Source organism: Bubalus kerabau, chromosome X, assembly GCF_029407905.1.
Source record: "Bubalus kerabau isolate K-KA32 ecotype Philippines breed swamp buffalo chromosome X, PCC_UOA_SB_1v2, whole genome shotgun sequence".
NCBI lineage: Eukaryota > Metazoa > Chordata > Mammalia > Artiodactyla > Bovidae > Bubalus > Bubalus kerabau.
The window spans coordinates 67,701,235-67,721,711 of record NC_073647.1 but is presented as its reverse complement, the minus strand read 5'-3'; the positions used below and the strand labels follow the sequence as shown (position 1 = coordinate 67,721,711).

The 20,477-nt window shown below is 41.7% G+C and overlaps 1 protein-coding gene across 3 annotated transcripts; it reads left to right on the top strand.

Annotated features, from left to right (window-relative positions):
• The first annotated feature begins 16,553 nt into the window (after window positions 1–16,553).
• Window positions 16,554–20,229, top strand: TCEAL1 (transcription elongation factor A like 1). 3 transcript variants are annotated; one of them, XM_055563213.1, is made up of 3 exons: window positions 17,299–17,396; window positions 17,826–17,887; window positions 18,275–20,229. In XM_055563213.1, exons 1-3 carry the CDS (start codon window positions 17,357–17,359, stop codon window positions 18,764–18,766), a joined length of 594 nt encoding a protein of 197 aa, XP_055419188.1. In that variant the 5' UTR covers window positions 17,299–17,356; the 3' UTR covers window positions 18,767–20,229. The 3 variants fall into 3 exon arrangements, with proteins under 3 accessions (XP_055419186.1, XP_055419189.1, XP_055419188.1); XM_055563211.1 differs by lacking the exons at window positions 17,299–17,396; window positions 17,826–17,887 and adding an exon at window positions 16,554–17,172; XM_055563214.1 differs by lacking the exon at window positions 17,826–17,887 and having other exon boundaries at window positions 17,243–17,396.
• The last annotated feature ends 248 nt before the right edge of the window (window positions 20,230–20,477 follow it).

Here is a 20,477-nt window from a genome sequence, read left to right as displayed (position 1 = left end):
CACTGCCTTCAATATCAGAAATGGTGTCACATAACACCACACATGGTAAAAAGCAATTGAGAGGACATGGATAGATTCATTGGCAATATAAACTAAACTGTAGGTCAACTCATTTACCAGAGAAAACCTGGAAAGAGAGAGCTAGGAGGCCTGAGAGCAGAACTAATCTGTCTTCAGAATAATTTATGCCTCAGGGTATTGTTGAAAACAGTAATGCAATCAGCAGGCAATTAGTGGCGTTTTAGTGGCAATTAGTGGTTGCATTTGGTCGGGGACAAAGAGAGTCCTGCCAAAAGGCACTGTCATTCCAGGGTGACTGTAGGCATACCTAAAGCTGTGCACACTGAGGAGCAACAAAAGAGGTTTCACACATCGTATATGTGTGGGCACAGGCATTACTTATTTAGAGACTAGCTGAATTACCAAAAATAATCTAAATTATCTAAAATTACCTAGCTAGTCACTAAACAAATAACCTCGAAAAAAACAAAAACAAGCTTCACATGGGGAGGAGGAGTTGCTATATTATCTAATATGTTGTTTTCAACAAAAATTTATGAGACATGCAAAGCAAGAGGAAAGTATGGCCTATATATCAGGGGTAAAAAAAACAGGCAACAGAAACTGCCTGTGGGGGTCGGGGGGAACTGCCTTAAGAATGAACATATTTCAGATTTAACAAAGACTTCAAAGTAGCTGCTATACATGTAATCACAGAACTCCATTAAAGTAGCTGCTATACATATAATCACAGAACTAAAAAAAACATGATTAAAGAATTAAAGGAGGATGTGATGACAATGTGAAATCAATAAAGAGAATTAAAAAGAAAACAAATACAAATTCAGGCACGAATTCAAAGTTACAATAACTGAAAAGAAAAATTCAACAGTGGATTTAAACAGGCAGACAAATTAGTTAACTCGAAGATAAACTGATAAGATATTAATCAATCTGAACAATGGAAAGAAAGAAAGCTGACAAAACATGTTCAGAGCCTCAGAGAAATGTGAGGTATTATTAAGCTCTATATTGGTTAAAGAAATGACTCCCAATTGATAGATTATGGTGATAGATTATGGATTCTTGATCTCCAAAGAACAAGATTTAGCTTTGGGACCAGAGACCAGGCTTGATCACTCAAGATCTTTTGTGTAGCAGAGTTTTATTAAAGTGAAAAAGGGACAGAGAAAGCTTCTGACAGAGACATCAGAAGAGGGGCAGAGAGTGTCCCCCTTCGCTAGTGTTAGCAAGGGAGTTATATATGTTTTTAACTAGTTATTACAATAAATCAAAATAATGTCTTGAGGTTGTAAAGATCTTACTAGACCCACTCCCATAATTTCCATTTTAAGATAACAGGATTAGCCAGAAGGTTTCAGGAAGGAGAAACTGTCCTCAAGCAGGATATGTTGTTGTTATATAATCCTTAGTACAGAGTTTAAACTGAGTTTTTTGTTATGTAATCATCAGTTCAGGACTTAAAGAAAAAAAAGTTTTATGTGACTAAGACTAAAGAATGTAGAGAAAAAAAAGATGTTTGTCTTTTCCTCCTCCTTGAAAATTCCAGACCCCTATCTCCTCTGACAGAATGTGGTCCACTGGAGAAGAGAATGGCAAACCACTTCAGTATTCTTACCTTGAGAACCCCATGAACAGTATGAAAAGGCAAAAAAATAGGACACTGAAAGATGAACTCCCCAGGTCAGTAGGTGCCCAATATGCTACTGGAGATCAGTGGAGAAATAACTCCCAAAAGAATCAAAAGACGGAGCCAAAGCAAAAACAACGCCCAGTTGTGGACGTCACTCGTGATGGAAGTAAACTCTAATGCTGTGAAGAGCAATGTTGCATAGGAACCTGGAATGTTAGGTCCATGAATCAAGATAAATTTGAAGTGGTCAAACAGGAGATGGCAAGAATGCATATCGACATTTCAGGAATCAGCAAACTAAAATAGACTGGAATGGGTGAATTTAACTCAGATGACCATTATATCTACTACTGTGGGGAAGAATCCCTTAGAAGAAATGGAGTAGCCATCATGGTCAACAAAAGAGTCCAAAATGCAGTACTTGGATGCAATCTCAAAACGACAGAATGATCTCTGTTCATTTCCAAGGCAAACCATTCAATATCACAGTAATCCAAGTCTATGCCCCAACCAGTAATGCTGAAGAAGCTGAAGTTGAATGGTTCTATGAAGACCTACAAAACCTTCTAGAACTAACACCAAAAAAAGATGTCCTTTTCATTATAGGGGACTGGAATGCAAAAGTAGGAAGTCAAGAAACACCTGGAGTAACAGGCAAATTTGGCCTTGGAATACAGAATGAAGCAGGGCAAGAGCTAATAGAGTTCTGTCAAGAGAACGCACTGGTCATAGCAAACACCCTCTTCCAACAACACAAGAGAAGACTCTACACATGGACATCACCAGATGGTGGACACCGAAATCAGATTGATTATATTCTTTGCAGCCAAAGATGGAGAAGCTCTATACAGTCAGCAAAAACAAGACTGGGAGCTGACTGTGGCTCAGATCATGAGCTCCTTATTGCCAAATTCAGACTTAAATTGAAGAAAGTGGGGAAAACCACTAGACCGTTCAGGTAAGACCTAAATCAAATCCCTTATGATTATACAGTGGAAGGAGAAATAGATTTAAGTGACTAGATCTGATACACAGAGTGCCTGATTAACTATGGGATGAGGTTTGTGACATTGTACAGGAGACAGGGATCAAGACCATCCCCAAGAAAAAGAAATGCAAAAAGGCAAAATGGCTGTCTGAGGAGGCCTTACAAATAGCTGAGAAAAGAAGAGAAGCAAAAAGCAAAGGAGAAAAGGAAAGATATAAGCATCTGAATGCAGATTTCCAAAGAAAAGCCAAGAGAGATAAGAAAGCCTTCCTCAGGGATCAATGCAAAGAAATAGAGGAAAACAATAGAACTGGAAAGACTAGAGATCTCTTCAAGAAAATTAGAGATACCAAGAGAACATTTCATGCAAAGATGGGCTCAATAAAGGACAGAAATGGTATGGACCTAACAGAAGCAGAAGATATTAAGAAGAGGTGGCAAGAATACACAGAAGAACTGTACAAAAAAGATCTTCATGACCCAGATAATCACTCACTCACCTAGAGCCAAACATCCTGGAGTGTGAAGTCAAGTGGGTTTTAGGAAGCATCACTACGAACAAAGCTAGTGGAGGTGATGGAATTCCAGTTGAGCTATTTCAAATCCTAAAAGATGATGCTGTCAAAGTGCTGTACTCAATATGTCAGCAAATTTGGAAAACTCAGCAGTGGCCTCAGGACTGAAAAAGGTCAGTCTTCATTCCAATCCCTAAGAAAGGCAGTGCCAAAGAATGCTCAAACTACCACACAATTGCACTCATCTCACATGCTAGCAAAGTAATGCTCAAAATTCTACAAGCCAGGCTTCAGTAATTCGTGAACCGTGAACTTCCAGATGTTCAAGCTGGTTTTAGAAAAGGCAGAGGAACCAGAGATCAAATTGCCAACATCTGCTGGATCATCGAAAAAGCAAAAGAGTTCCAGAGGAAAAAAAAAAAAAAGAGTTCCAGAGAAACATCTATTTCTGCTTTATTGACTATGCCAAAGCCTTTGACTGTGTGGATCACAATAAACTGGAAAATTCTGAAAGAGATGGGAATACCAGACCACCTGATCTGCCTTTTGAGAAACCTGTATGCAGGTGAGGAAGCAACAGTTAGAACTAGACATGGAACAACAGACTGGTTCCAAATAGAAAAAGGAGTACGTTAAGTCTGTATATTGTCACCCTGCTTATTTAACTTCTATGCAGGGTATATCATGCAAAGCACTAGGCTGGATGAAGCACAAGCTGGAATCACGATTTCCAGGAGAAATATCAATAACCTCAGATATGCAGTGAAGAAGGCAATGGCACCCCACTCCAGTACTCTTGCCTGGAAAATCCCATGGGCAGAGGAGCCTGGTAGGCTGCAGTCCATGGGGTCGCTCAGAGTGGGACACGACTGAGCAACTTCACTTTTACTTCTCACTTTCATGCATTGGAGAAGGAAATGACAACCCACTCCAGTGTTCTTGCCTAGAAAATCCCAGGGACAGGGGAGCCTGGTGGGCTGCCGTCTATGGGGTCGCACAGAGTTGGACACCACTGAAGCGACTCGGCAGCAGCAGCAGCAGATATGCAGATGACACCACCCTTATGGCAGAAAGTGAAGAAGAACTAAAGAGCCTCTTGATGAAAGTGAAAGAGGAGAGTGAAAAAGTTGCCTTAAAGCTCAACATTCAGAAAACTAAGATCATGGCATCCAGTCCCATCACTTCATAGCAAATAGATGGGGAAACAGTGAAAACAGTGGCTGACTTTATTTTTGGGGGGCTCCAAAATCACTGCAGATACTGATTGCAGCCATGAAATTAAAAGATGCTTACTTCTTGGAAGGAAAGTTAAGACCAAGCTAGACAGCATATTAAAAAGCAGGGGCATTACTTTGTCAACAAAGGTCCGTCTAGTCAAGGCTATGGTTTTTCCAGTAATCATGTATGGATGTGAGAGTTGGACTGTGAAGAAAGCTGAGCACCGAAGAATTGATGTTTTTTGAACTGTGGTGTTGGAGAAGACTCTTGAGAGTCCCTTGGACTGCAAGGAGATCCAACCAGTCCATCCTAAAGGAGATCAGTCCTGGGTGTTCATTGGAAGGATTGATGTTCAAGCTGAAACTCCAGTACTTTGTTTGCCCACCTGATGTGAAGAGCTGACTCATTGGAAAAGACCCTGATGCTGGGAACAATTGAGGGCAGGAGAAGAAGGGGACGACAGAGTATGAGATGGCTGGATGGCATCACCGACTCAGTGGACATGAGTTTGGGTGAACTCTGGGAGTTGGTGATGGACAGGGAGGCCTGGCATGCTGCAGTTCATGGGGTCGTGAAGAGTTGGACACAACTGAGCGACTGAACTGAACTGATGTCCGCTTTGAGAGCCCCAGGCCTCTTTCTCCTCCTTGGGGACCCCAGACTTCTTACCAACCTGCCTAGGAATTGACTCTCTCACAATGGTAACTAGAATCCAGAGAAGCCAAGTGAAGAGACCCAGAAATGATGCATAAGAAGGTTTATATAACAAAAGCTATGAATATATACTAGCTTTCCTTCCTTCTCTCCTAAGTTATATAAAGTAATAATTATAACAGTATATTGTTGGGTTTGAAGAGATATAGGTGTCATATATATAGATATCTCATGGTCATGCTTAGTTGCTCTTTGTGCCTGACTCTTACATATATATATATATATATATATATATATATATATATATATATAAAACAATAAAGTCTTAGAAAGGGGTAAAGTGAATAGTTACACAGGAATAATTTTTCTGGATCTCACTAGAATTAAATTAGTTACTAATCTGCAGCTCATTCTGGTAAATTAATATCTATATAGTAAAAAACTAAAAAATATAGCCAAAAAGTTAATGAAATTAGAATGCAACACTATAAAATATTCACTTAATGCAAAAGCGGAATAGAGGAACAAAAAAAAAAAATTATGAGCCATAGAAAACAAAAAGTAAAATGGTAGGTAGAAGTAAATTCAACTACATCAGTATTAATAGAAAGTGTGATTGGATTAGATTATGCAAAAAAGATAAGAGTTGTCAGACTGGACATGAAAAAAAGGCTAGGGACTTTCCTGGTGGTCCAGAGCCTAAGACTCTGCACTCCCAATGCAGGGGGCCCAGGAACTAGATCCCACATGCTGCACCTAAGAGTTTCATGTGCTGCAGCTAAAGATTCCAGATGCCACAATGAAGATGGAAGATCCTGCATGCCACAACTAAGACCCAGCACAGCCAAATAAATAAAATAAATATTAAAAAATAATAAAGTCTAGTTACATGCTATCTGCAAGAGACACACTTCAAATTCAAAGATGCAAATAGATTTAAAGTAAAAGGATAAAAATGATATACAAGCAGCAACCATAAGAAAGTTGACGTGACTATAATAATATCAGACAAAATAGACTTTAACACAAAATGTTAGTAAAGACAAAGAGAGACATTTTATAATGATACAAGGGTCAATCTATCAGAAAGATGTAACAATTATAAACATATATGCACCTAATAAGAGAACATTAGCATACATGAAGAAAAATTGATAAAAATAAATGGAAAGTAGACAGTTCAACAATAGCTGGAGATTTTCAATATTTAATAATGTATAGAACACCTAAGCAGCAGACCAACAAAAAATAGAAACTTGAACAACATTATAAACCAACTAGAACTAATAGACATCTATAGAACTCTCCACCCAACAATAATAGGATTCTTCTCAAGTACACATGGAATATACTCCAGAATAGACCACATGCTAGTTGACAAAACAACCATGATATATTTATCATCAACCATGATAAACTTGAAAGATTAGAAATACTATTAAGTATGCTTTCTGCTAACATGGAAAGTAGAAAACAGAAACAGAAATAAATTTGGGAAAATCACAAATTCATGGAGATCAAACAGCATGCTCCTAAATAACCAATAGATCAAAGAAGAAATAAAAAAAGGAAATTAAATTATATTGAGATGAATTAAAATGAAGATACAATATACCAAAACTCATGGGATGCAGCTAAAGCAAGGCTTAGAAGTACATGTGTTGCAATAAATGCCTATATTAAAAAAAGAAGGATCTCAAATCAATAACCTAACCTTTTACCGTAAGACCTCAGAAAACAGAGCAAACTAAACCTAAAGCAAACAGAAGCAAGGAAGTAAAAGACTAGACAGAAACTACTGAAACAGAGAATAGAAAAACAGCAGAGAAAATCAATAAAACTAAAAGCTGGTTCTCTGTAAATATCAACAAAATTGGCAAACCTATAGACTGAAAATAAAGAAAACTCAAACTACTAGAGTCAGAAATGAAAGACAGGACATTACTACTGACTTTACAGAAATAGAAGGATTATGAAGGAATACTAAGAATAACTGTATGCCAATGCATTAGATAACTTAGATGAAATGAACAAATTCCTAAAAAGACACAAACTACCAAAACTGACAAAATGGGAAATATGAATATACCTATAAAAAGTAAAGAGAATTAATTAGTAAACAAAAAGCTAGACTTTTCCAAAAGGCCCAGATTGCTGCACTGGTGAATTATGCCAAACATATAAAGAAGAATTACTACTACTCTTTCACAAATTTTTCTAAAAAATACAAGAGGAGAAAATACTTCCTCACTCATTCTGTGAGGTCAGTATTATCCTGTTATCAAAACCATACAAAGACACCACATGAAAAGAAAACTACAGATTAATATCTTGTATAAATATGGATGCAAAAATCCACCACAAAAATACCAAAAAGTGAATTCAGCAACATATAAAAAGAATTATACATGGTGAGCCAGTGGGATCTATTCCAGGAGTGTGAAAAGTGAAAGTCACTCAGTCGTGTCCAACTCTTTGTGACCCCATGGACTATACAGTCCATGGAATTCTCCAGGCCAGAATACTAGAGTCCATAGCCTTTCCCTTTTCCAGGGGATCTTCCCAACCCAGGGATCAAACCCAGGTCTCCTGCATTGCAGGCGGGTTCTTTATCATCTGAGCCACAAGGGAAGCCCAGGAGTGTGAGGTTGGCTTAACATCCAAAATTTAACCGATGTAAAATGCCATAGCAATAGAATAAAACACAGGGACTTCCCTGATGGTCCAGTGGTTAAAAGTCCACCTGTCAATGCAGGGGACACGGGTACAATCCCTGGTCCAGAAACTAAGATCCCACATGCTGTGGGGCAACTAAGCCCACGAGCTGAGACTGCTGAGCCTCAGTGCTGCAACTACTGAAGCCTGCACACCTCACAACAAGTCACCACAATGAGAAGCCCATACACCGCAGCAAAGAGTAACCCCCCCCTTGTTGCAACTAGAGAAAGCCTATGTCCTGCAAAGAAGATGCAGTGCAGCCAAAAATAAAATGAATAAACAAACAAAAGACCCCACAAAAACCACATGATAATCTGAAAAGGTGCAAAAAAAGGTATTTTAAAAAATCAAACATCTTTTTGTGATAAAACACACAACACACTACAAATAGCAGACAACTTCCTCAACCCGGCAAATGGCATATACAAAAAATGCATAGCTAACATACTTAATGGTGAAAGACTGGATGTTTTCCCCTTAAGATTAGGAACAATACAAGGATGTCTGCTCTTCCCACCTCTATTCATCATTGTGCTAGAGGTTCTAGCTATGACAGGCAAGAAAAAGAAAGAAAAAGAAAGAAAAGGCATCCAGATTGGAAAGGCTAGAAGTAAAACTATCTTTATTCACAGATGACATGATTTTATATAGAAAATCCTGAAGGATCCACTAAAAAACTGCTGCTGCTGCTGCTAAGTTGCATCAGTCATGTCTGACTCTGTGCGACTGCATAGACGGCAGCCCACCAGGCTCCTCCGTCCCTGGGATTCTCCAGGCAAGAATACTGGAGTAGGTTGCCATTTCCTTCTCCACTAAAAAACTATTAAAACTAATAAATGTGTTCAACAAGGTGGCAGAATACAATTTCAATATATAAAAATCAACTGTATTTCTATATACTTGCAATGAACAATCCCAAAAAAGTGACAATAAGAAAGCAACTCCATTTACAGTAGCATCAAAAAATAAAATACTTGGTGATAAATTTAACAAAAGTGTAAGAACTATACATTAAAAAGATTAAGAACAGGACTTCCCTGGTGGTACAGTGGAAAATAATCCACCTGCCAATGCAGGGGACAGAGGTTCAGTCCCTGGTCTGGGAACATTCCACATGCCATGGAGCAACTAAGACTGTGCGCCATAACTACTGAGCCTGTGTGCTAGAACTCCTGAAGTCTGTATGCCTAGAGCCTGTTCTCTGCAATAAGAGAAGCCACCATAAGAAGCCTGTGCACAACAGTGAAGAGTAGCCCATGCTCCCTGCAACTAGAAAAAGCCCATGAGGTAACCAAGATCCAGTGCAACCAAAAGGAAAAAAAAAAGAATTTAAGAACATGGTTGAAAGAAATTAAAGCTCTAAACATGGAAAAACATCTCATCTCCATGGATCAGAAGACTTAATATTGTTAAAATGACAATAATCCCCACTTGATTTACAGATTAAATGCACTCCTTATCAGAATCCCTGTGAACATCTCTGTAGACACTGACAGTTCAGTTCAGTTTAGTTGCTCAGTCATGTCTGACTCTTTGTGACCCCATGGACTGCAGCAAGATGACTCTAAATACACAACACAGAGCTACCATATGATGCAGTAATTCCATGCCTAGTTATACACCCAAGAGAAACAAAAACATATATGTCCACACAAAAATTTGTATATGAATGTTTAAAGCAACATTATTCATAATAGCTAAAAGGCAAAAACAATCCAAATGTCCATTAATTGATGGATGGATTTTAAAGTATGGTATATTCAGATGATGAATATTATTTGGCTATAAAAAACAATAAAGTACTGATACATGCTACATTTATGGACCTTGAAAACATTCTGCTAAGTGAAAGAAGTCAGTCACAAAAGACCACATATTATGTGACTCCATTCATATGAAAGGTCTAGAATAGGTATATCCATATAAACATGAAGTAGAAGAGTGGTTTAATAGGTTTGGAGAGAATGAGGGGGCTCATGGGTGATAGCTAAAGTGTATGGACTTTTGTTCTGAGATGATGAAAATGTTCTAATATTGACTGTGGTGATGGTTGCACATATTTGCAAATATACTAAGAACCACTGAAATGTACACTTTCAATTGTATGATATGTGAATAATACCTCAATAAAACTGTTTTTAAAAAAGAATGAAAGAGGCCATCATTACAGATACTCCAGACATTTTAAGGATAGTAAGGGGAATATTATGAGTAACAATTATATCAATAAACTCAATGACATATATAAAATTGTCAAATTCCCAGAAAGATACAAATTGCCAAAGTCACTCAAAAAGAAATTGAAGGGGTTTCCCTGGCAGTTTAGTGGTTGAGAATCTGCCTGCCAGTGCACGGGTCATGGGTTCAATCCCTGGTCTGGGAGGTTCCCACATGTCATGGAGCAACTAAGCCCCATGTGCCACAACTACTGAGCCAGTGCTCTAGAGCCTGTAAGCCACAATTACTGAGCCCCTGTGCTGCAACTACTGAAGCCCACTTGCACCTACAGCCCGTGCTGTGCAACAAGAGAAGCTACCTCAATGAGAAGCCACCAAGAATAGCACCCACTTGCGGCAAATTAAAGAAAGCCCGAGAGCAGCAACAAAGACCCAGCACAACAAAAAATAAATAAATAAAAATTTTAAAAAATTGAAGACCTGAACAGAAGAATGGATTTTAACCATCAGGTCTCTAGAAGAAAATAAAGTCCTTAATTTATAAGCATATCTAGCTTCTACGGTGTAAACCATGGCCAATTTCAAGCTATCAATGTGACATCACTGAATGAAGATTTAAGAGATGAAAGCAATCAGCTTTCAATTAGCTAGTACAAGCCAGCTCCAGCATGCCACTCCCTGTATCTATTTAAAAAAATAATTTGTTATTAAAAACTTCCAGGAAAACTCCAGGCCCAGATGTCTTCACTAGTGAATTCTATCAAACATTCAAGGATGAAATAATATGAATTTTACAGACTCCTTCAAAAATTAGAGAAAGAGGTCTCTTCTTACATAATGAGGCTAGAATTACTCTGATACTAAACAAAAACATTACACAAAATCTAAGACCAATATACTTCATGAACATAAATGCAAAAATTCTTTAAAAAATGTTGGCAAATTAAAAAATGTTGGCAAATTGAACTCAGCTATATATAAGAAGTATAATAAATGAGCTTTATCATGAGCTTGGTCATGACAATATAATTCAACATACTAACAGGATACAGGAGAAAAATTATTACCATTTAAACAGATATATAAAAGACATTTGATCCAAGACAATACCCACTTACGATAAAATTTCTTAGGAAATTCTGACTAGAAAGGAATTTCCTCAGCCTGAAATAAGTCATCTATGAAAAAACTACAGCTGACATCATACTTAATAGTGAAAGACTGAACACTCCTCCTATTAAAGGAACAATGCAAGGATGCCTGTTTTCACCACTGCTATTCAACAATGTGGGGCTTCCCTGGTAGTTCAGTGGTAAAGAATACCCTTGCCAAGCAAGAGTTGCAGGTTTGATCCCTGGGTCAGGAAGATCCCCTGGAGAAGGAAATGGCAATCCACTCCAACATTCTTGTCTGAGAAATCCCACGGACAGAAGAGCCTGGTGGGCTCCAGTCCATGGGGCCCCAAAGAGTTGGACACGACTTAGCAACTAAATAACAGCAAGAGCAATTCAACAATGTACTGGAAATCTTAATTAGTTCAATTAAGGCCAGGGGAAAAAGTGTGTAGATGGGGAAGGAAGTAAAACTGTCTGTATTTGCAGGAATATTATGAGTATGTATATAGAATGCCCTAAGAATCTATATTGGACTTCCCTTATAACTCAGTTGGTAAAAAATCTGCCTGAAATGCAGGAGACCCGGGTTCGATTCCTGGGTCAGGAAGATCCCCTGGAGAAGGAAATGACAATCCACTCTAGTATTCTTGCCTGGGAAATCCCATGGACAGAGGAGCCTGGCAGGCTACAGTCCATGGGGTCACAAGAGCTGGACACAACTTAGCAACTAAATCACCAAGCCAAGAATCTATATAAAGTTATTAGAACTAATAAGTGAATTTAGCATAGTCTTGTTGCAGCAAGAACAGAAATGAGTGAACAGTCTTCAGCACATAATAGCCAAACAGGCCTGCAAGAGTTAAACAATCTTGGTTATTCCATAGCTATTACTACTAACAAACATTTGCAGCTAGACTTGTCCTTCACAAAGCTAACTACTCTCTGAGTCCATAGAGATTATACTCTACACATGGCATTCTCCTCCTCCAACACCCTGTTGTGCATTCTGCATTTCAGAAAGAAGGTCCCAGGTCAATAACTTCAGGGACACCAGATCAAACAGTAAATTTTTGGTTTTTACTGTAACAGTAAAATTTCAGTTTATTTTACCAAACTGTAAAACAAAAACACTTGCTGAGTTGCCTGGTACCAGCTGTGGCTGTTTTGAAACTTTGCAAAGAAAAAAAAAAAAAGCAAGACTTTCATTGGAATATAAAAATCTCTCCAGTCCCCTAGAGAGAGGGGACATAGTTCTTGAGGCACTAGCCTGCTGTGTATTCCCCTTTGCCAGGCAAAGATAAAGCCATTTTTCTATTTCCTCCAAACTGTCTCTGCATTTTGGCAACCATCTCAGGAGAAAAGGTAGCTATATATGAATCCAGTATATATCTTAAATACTGGAAACAGTCAATTAGAAGATGAAAAACTTAAATACCATTTGCGATGGTATATCAAAAAGAGTGGTCAGTAGGGATAAATTTTAGGAAATACATGAAGACTTACACACTGAAAACTACAATATACTGCTGAGAGTAATCACAGAAGACCTAACAAATGACAAAGTATACCATGTTCATGTTTCAGAGAACTCAATACTGTCAAAGTGGCAATTCTCCCCAGATCTGTATACTCAGTATAATTCCAATTAAGTTCCCAGCTGGCTTTTGTGTATGTGTGAAAATTGACAGGCTGATCCTAAAATCTGTAAGCAAATGCACAGAATCTGTAGCAGTCAAAGCAACCTTGAAAAAGAATATCAGAAGACTGGCAATAACTGACTTTAAGCTTTCCTATAAAGCTCTAGTAACCAAGACAGCATAGTATTGGCAAAAGGATAGGAGAGGAAATACACAGTATGTGTGTCTGTCATTTTTGCTGTTCAGTTTGCACGTTGCATCCCCTGCGCCCCATGAGCACCAAATTCCAATGGAGCCTTGAATGGGAGCTTAGCAAGACTCAAAGCAAGAAGCTGGTAATCTGGTTACTTTTATGACTGCTGAGAGCCTGGAGAGGCCACCCTCTTGATTCCACCCAGAACTTACTTGCAACACATAGTCCCATTCCAAGAAACACAAATGACCAAGAAATCCAACCATATCCTTTCTGACATACATTGTGCGTGTGTGCTTAGTGCTCAGTCGTGTATGACTCTTTGCCACCCTTTGGACTGTAGCCTCCGGGCTCCTCTGTCTACAGGATTCTCCAGGCAAGAATACTGGAGTGGGTTGCCGTTTCCCCCACCAGGGGATCTTCCTGACCCAGGGACTGAACCCGCATCTCCTGTGGCTCCTGCATTGCAGGCAGATTCCTTACCCACTGAGCCATCAAGGACATATGTTACCTCCTTGTATTTGCCAACCACTTACTGTTGAAAATGATGACAAAGAAAAGATAGAACAACGAGCAGTTGCAATTGCATTTTACATGTCTAGAATGTGCACATGTGCGTGTACCAAAAAGTAACATAAAAACAGTTGAGCGAGTTTTGTGCAACGTTTCCACAGTTATGTTAAGAAGTAAATAAATATGCATGTATGAGCTACAAAATGTGAATTACGCAATTTTGGTGATTTTGAATATGAGTCAAGCGCTCATGTATTTGCATTTAACACTGATATTGTAGAATACAGGCTATAAAATTTATGGTAATAGTTAAAATTTTCAACTTTACTTGGAATAACATTAAATAATAAATAAAAAGCACAATGTCAAGGTCAACATCAATGATCATAAATGATATCAATAGCATGTAGCTATGATATGATGTGATGAAATGGCACTTTATCCTGTGATCTTCCTCTCCACACCCATAATCCCAGTTTAACCAAGAGAAATACATGAGACAAATCTCAAATGGACAGTCATTCTACAAATACCTGGCTTATAATTATAAAAATCATCAAAGTCAGTAAAAGTCTGAGAAACTGTCACAGCTAAGAGGAGCCTAAGGACATGACAACTCAAAGTATTCTGGATAGGATCCAGGAGTAAAAAAGGGGCATTATCTAAAAAAAAACCAAAAAAACAAAAATTAACTAACTTTGAATAAAGTATGCTGCTGCTAAGTCGCTTCAGTCGTGTCCGACTCTGTGCGACCCCATAGACGGCAGCCCACCAGGCCCTACCGTCCCTGGGATTCTCCAGGCAAGACTTTAGTTAATGACAATGTATCAATGCTGGTTCATTAATTACAGCAAATGTATTATATTAATGTATAAAGTGGCTTCCCTGGTGGCTCAGTCGGTAAAGAATCCTCCTGCAATGTGGGAGACCTGGGTCCAATCCCTGGGAGGGGAAGATCCCCTGGAGAAGGAAATGGCCACCCACTCCAGTATTCTTGCCTGGAGAATCCCATGGACAGAGGAGACTGGTGGGCTACAGTCCATGGGTCAGAAAGAGTCAGACACCACTGAGTGACTAAGCACAAGATGCTCCTTGGTATAGAGTATTTGGGAATTCTCTATAGTATCTTCTTAATTTCTCTGTAAATCAAAAACTTCTAAAAAAATGAAGTCTATTTAAAAAACGTCAAAAGGGGGACTACAGGGGAAAAGCTTTATATTTTAATACCTTTAATAGCACTTTTTTCCTTACTTTTTGAACAAACGGACTTGTACTGTCATTTTACACTGGGCGCCACAAATTACATAGCCTACCATGCCTCTGTCCCTACCTCTATCACCCAGACCTCAAAAAACTAGGGTTGATTTGGACCCTTTCAAGAGTCCAAGAGGCCAAGAGTGAGTAAGGCTGTGAGAATGCTGGGGCTCAGGAGGGAAGAGTTCTGTGCTCTAAGTTCATCTGGATTCTGGGAAAGGCAGCAGCCACCAGTCTGGAAAGGCCCCCAGTCAGGCCAAATGGTGTTCCTAAGAAAGATCCCTTCTCACTCCACTCTGGTGGATAGTGTGGACTCAGAGCATCCTGGATCTGGAAGGGACCGTGTTCATTGTTCTACCACAGCCCCTGAGCCCATGTTTCAGGGAGAAGGAGGAGGACACAAAGGCATGGAGAAGGGTAGAAGGCACCCAGCCTCCACAGCCCTTCAGCCAATGACAGCCCAAGCCTTGCCCAGCCAAGAGCCCGCTACTGCGTCCTTCAGTCCAGGTCCGCACCTGCCTTCCCTCCCCCTGAGTGTCTCCCAGAAAACTGAGGTGCCACCCTACCTTTCCTCAGAGTCCCTTCCTTCTTTCTCTGGGCATCTGCAAGGGTGTGTGTGTCTGTGTATGTCCCTTCCTCATTTCTCTGGACATCTGCAGTGTGTGTGGGTGTGTGTATGTGTGTCCCGGTTCAGTTAGGACGAGGCCAGAAGCAGAAGAGAGGGGGCTCCTGTCACTGCACTTCCCACCTGGCTATTCCCCCTGGGGCGGGAGTAGGGGAGCCAGGCCTGGGAGCCCCAGGCTGGATGGGGCCTGCTACAGTCCCAGGAAGCAAGTCTTGAGATCCAAGTACTGATATGGGTGTCATTAGGAAGGAATGCAGAGGCGGTAGCAGCAGGGGGAACCTCTGGGCTGGAGAGCGCAGAATTCCTCAAGACCATCTCCAGACAGATGGGCCCTACAAAGGCAAACCAGACCTCCATGGAGTCTGTGCTGGAGAGGGGCTCTGCAGGCAAGGGCGAGGGGGACTCTGTATCTGCCACACAAGTGCAGTCTCACCAGGGAGCAGGAATCCCTGAACCAGAGACCTACCCAGGGCTTCCTCAGAGCTCCCAGAGAAAGGCCACGCCCCTGGAGACTGTTGTCATGGCAGCAGCTGGCAGGGGCTGACAGTCTTCCCCCTTGGCCTGCATGGCTGCTCTGCCTGCCTTCTGGGACCTTCAGCTCCTGCTCCCTGAAAAGGCCTCTGTTGTCCACCTTGACTGCGAGTAAAAATGGCTACAGCCCACTGCCCAGTAGCAGTTTTACAAAGTTGTTAAAGGTTCAGTGTCTCATGTCACATTACCACGGTTTAAATCCCATCTCTGCCACTCACTGGGCTTCCTTGGTGGCTCAATGGTAAAGGATTCACCTGCCAATGCAGGAGACGGGTCCCTGGGTCAGAAAGATCTGGAGAAGGAAATGGCAATCCACTCCAGTATTCTTGCCTGGAGAATCCCATGCACAGAGGAGCCTGGAGGACTACAGGCCATGTGGTCACAAGAGAGTCAAACACGAAATGATTGAGTGACTGAACCACTGCTACTCACTATTATCTGTTTCCATGGGAACAATTTGTAACCTCCCAGAACCTGAGGCATCTCACTTTCAAAACGGAGTTCCTTAGACTAAACTCTTACGGGACCCTAAATCAGCAGTATCAAATCAAATCCATGGGAAGAATTATTTCATCATCATCACCTTCCCTCCCCCCATATGCGCCAAGTAGCAGACCACATTTCTTTGTACCAAATGGTTGTCACCATGGCAGAACCCTCTTCACCTTATCCTCTCAAAGGAACCCCAGGCAAGGATACTGGAGTGGGTTGCCATTTCCTTCTCCAGGAGATCTTCCCAACCCAGGGATTGAACCCATATCTCCAGCACTGCAGGCAGATTCTTTACCGACTAAGCTACAAGGGAACCCCATTAATAATGCCATGTTCTCTATCAAAAATGCTCCCATTTCAGATAATCAATGTTTTCAAACTATTTGTACTTAGATGCATGAATGTGCATTCTGACTTATGAAAATCAAAGTACTCAGTCTTTTTAGATTCACGTTTTTTACAAACTTTACTTTATTCTAGAGTTCTAGAATTGAATGATTACCAATTTAGACTGGCGCTTCTGTTTGTGATTTAGGTCTAGAGACTCAAAAAATCCTGAAGTCACGGAAAAGTGAAAGCTTATTGTCCACGAAAATGACAAGACATGAGAGTCATTTTGATAGCACCTAAACGGACATGATTGAGTTATGGATGTGGATTAAAACTGGAAGAGGTGGCATATGATAGTGACTCATTAAAGAGAAACAGTCCAGTTTCAGTGCAGGATCTGAACTGTTAGGGAAATAATGGGCCTTGGTAGCTGATGACAGGAGAATGAGGGAGAGAGGTGTTATCAAGGGAAGAGAGAGAGGAAGAGGCAATAACCCTCAAGACTGGATGCTGACCGTCTCTGATAACCAAGAAAAGGCACACATAAACAAAAGAGAGGTGAGTGACGATGTCTAGTGTGTCGGGGGTCAAGAAATACCGGCTGGTTGCGGCAGCGCGGCCGCCGGTCAGAGTGGTAACTGGGGATCTGAGCTCGGCGGTGACGCGCGGCCCTCACGTGACCAGAGCCCGTGTCTGCCCAAGTCCTTCTCGTCCTGGTCCTTTTTGCCTGTCCAGACACCATATGCCTATCGCCCTTTGGACGAGGGGAAAAGCAGAAGAAAGTAAGTCCCCTTCGCCCTCTTAAATCGGTGTGAGTGTTGGTGCTGCCCAGTAACCTTTGGGGTTGGGATGGCACTGAGTCCAGGCGTTCTCCCTGCAAAACCCCGCCCCCGCGCCCCCATTTCGGTACAAAAAATGGTGGTCTAGGGAGTGGGCTGGGGAGGTGAGTGGATCCCCCGGTGGAAGACAACAGGGGCATTGAGAAATAGTTTCTAAGCAGACCTTCGCTTTCACTTCCCGCCTGAATAGAAATGACGAGCGTTACTGGGTAGGGGCGGGGTGGGGGGTGGGGAGGACGAAGCTTTCAGATGGAGCGGGGTGGGGGCAGGGGGATACGGGGTGGGGAGGCGGCGACCGTTGCCCAGAAAGGGGGCGTGTGTCAGTTTTTCCCTCCTCCCCGCCCCCTACCCTGTCTCGGCGTCTGTCTGCAGCTCGGCAGGTCACAGCGGGGCACCTGGAGGAGAGGCCGCCTCGGAACCAGCCGCCGGGAGAGGTCCAGATAGGGGAAGGGGTGGGCAGTGGGCCGGGATGGGGTGCGAGGGAGGTTGCTGGAGGGAGCCGGGTCCACGGCACCGCCGGCCCGCTCCGCCCCGCTCCGCCCCGGTCCCTGCGGGAGAGGCCTGTGTGGCAAGGCCTGCCGGGAAAATGGTGGGCTTTCGGAAGGAGGGGGCGACAAGGTGGCGGGGGTGAGAGGGGACCAAACGCGGCGGGGTCCCGGGGGCCGGAGAGCCCCTCCGTCAGCGTAGGTTGATGGACCCGGGCCCAGACTGGGGAAGAGGCAGGTATTGGAACTCGTGGGCGGGGTCTTAGTCCAGGCAGCGCGTATTCTGACTCGCCTCTGTCTTTCTTGTCTCCTCTGTATCACCGTGCTTTAAAAAAGACCATCCTGAACATGGAAAAAGCCTGCAAAGAGCCCGAGGAGCAGCCACAGAGCTCGCCCAAGGCGGATGAAGAGCGGCCTTCTGTGGAGCCGTCTCCCGAAAAGTCGTCTCCGGAGGAGCAGTCTTCGGAGGAGGTGTCCTCGGAGGAGGAGTTCTTTCCCGACGAATTCCTTCCTGAGCTTCTTCCCGAGATGCTCGAGTCCGAGGAGCGCCCTCCTCAGGAGCGCCTGTCGAGGAAGGACCTTTTTGAGGCGCGCCCTCCCATGGAGCAGCCTCCTTGCGGAGTGGGCAAACACAAGCTAGAAGAGGGAAGCTTTAAGGAAAGGCTGGCCCGCTCCCGCCCGCAATTTAGAGGGGACATACACGGCAGAAATTTAAGCAACGAGGAGATGATAAAGGTAGCAGAGGAGATGGAAGAGATGAAGCGAGTACGAAACAAACTGATGATCATGCACTGGAAGGCCAGGCGGAACCGTCCTTATCCTATTTAATGTGTTTGGCTTTGAATTTTGTTTTGCCTGATGTATTATCACTTGAACGTTGCTTTTTCTTACATACCTTACAACGTCTTCCTAATCTGAACTTTTTGTGTGGTTTTGAGGTATTTCTCTTGTAACTGGCATAAAATGGCGTCTCACCCCCATCTGCAAGACATCCTCTTTCTTCTCCATTTGCATGGAAAGATGCACAGTATATATTGTGGAGTGGAAAAAGGCAATTTTCATAAAGTATATGTAGTATCCCATTTTTGTAAAAAGTGTATATTTATATATTAATATGCAAAGAAAAAACTCAAAGTATATACTGCAGAGGTTTAACAGTGACTATCTGTGTGGCAGGATAACAGGTGGTTTGTTTTGTTTTTCATTTTTGGTTCATCTGAATTTCTCATTTTCTCAAGATGAACACATTTTACATGTGTTACTAAAAAAAGACAATACAATGGGAAAAATTGTAAAGCAATGAAATAATTTGTCAATCAGCTTATAATGTGGCACTTAATAAATACTTTTCAGAACTTTAAAAAAGAAAAGTAAATCCCATGTTTTTTTCCTGAATCTCTTAGACAGAAATGTAAACCAGGTACTGTACTCACATTTGTTTAAGGGTATTGTTTTCCTACTTAAATAGGAATAAGATGATTTATTATTTATGGTTTATTTATTACGGGGCCTCGGTGGAACCAAGTGAGGTGAAGGTCATGTGAGCTATATTTTTTCCTCTACTGGCACAGGCTGGACCCATCCCCTATAGATTGCCTTCAGATACTGGGGATGGTACCCAAAGGTCTTGTTTGCACTCACAAATCCTGTGTGATGCCAGATAAGTGCTACATACTCCTCCTGTCCTGCTGTTCTTTCCTGGATACTGCCATGTCTACTGGCTATAGCTGCCCCTTCTCCTGGATCCTGCTCCTTCCGTGGCCCCCGTCACAGCTGAGGCACCAGAGTTCTCCAGGTGCATAGCTTTACTGATTGCTCTGGAGTCCCTTCAGGACCAAAGCTGAATGAACCCTGTCTCTTAAGATATATGAAGGATGCCCCTTCTCTAGCTTTAATATTACACCTATCCATGTGGATACCATTCCAGTGCTGCTTAAAACCTCTTAAGTCTTATAGAATTCTGAGCAAAATAGTCCTTTTCTCCCAAAAGCCTCCCTTTTCTCCATTGGACGCAAACATGAGTTCACCTGGGCTTGGAGAAAAATTTGTGAGCCAGACACAATGCTATGTGCCTAGAATTGGAACCCCCCTCTTTCAAATGATTTCCAAGGATAACTATGGTTGTAATTCCCCAATACTTGTCTTAGGGTGAGTTCTCTCCCAGAGGCTTCTGGCAGGCTTGCCTTACCAATTCCTCTAACTTGCTCAGTATGTATAAGAGGAAATTATGACTTAAGCTCAAGCTAGGATATTGCCCATCTGCCCCAACCTACACCAACAAGAAACATGCGGAAATACTTTGTAAGTCATTAAATTACTATTAAACTTGTTTGTAAAAATCTAAAATTTTGTTTTATTGATTGTATTCACTCTGGAAACACAGACAGTGGTTAATAATTTCTCAGAATTGTAACCCAATCATGAACCCAGTCTGTCTGATGAACTACATAAGCTTCAGTGTGTTCACATCTCTAGAAAGTATAATTTGCAATTCCAAAGGGTTTGGGAGAGGTACTGTTTCCCCAAATTCAACAGTAAA

Coding starts and splice junctions, on each gene's coding strand:
- TCEAL1 (XM_055563211.1), top strand. CDS start 17,059: ATGAGGGAGAGAGGTGTTATCAAGGGAAGAGAGAGAGGAAGAGGCAAT. Junction 17,173..18,274: donor CACACATAAACAAAAGAGAG/GTGAGTGACGAT, acceptor GCTTTAAAAAAG/ACCATCCTGAACATGGAAAA.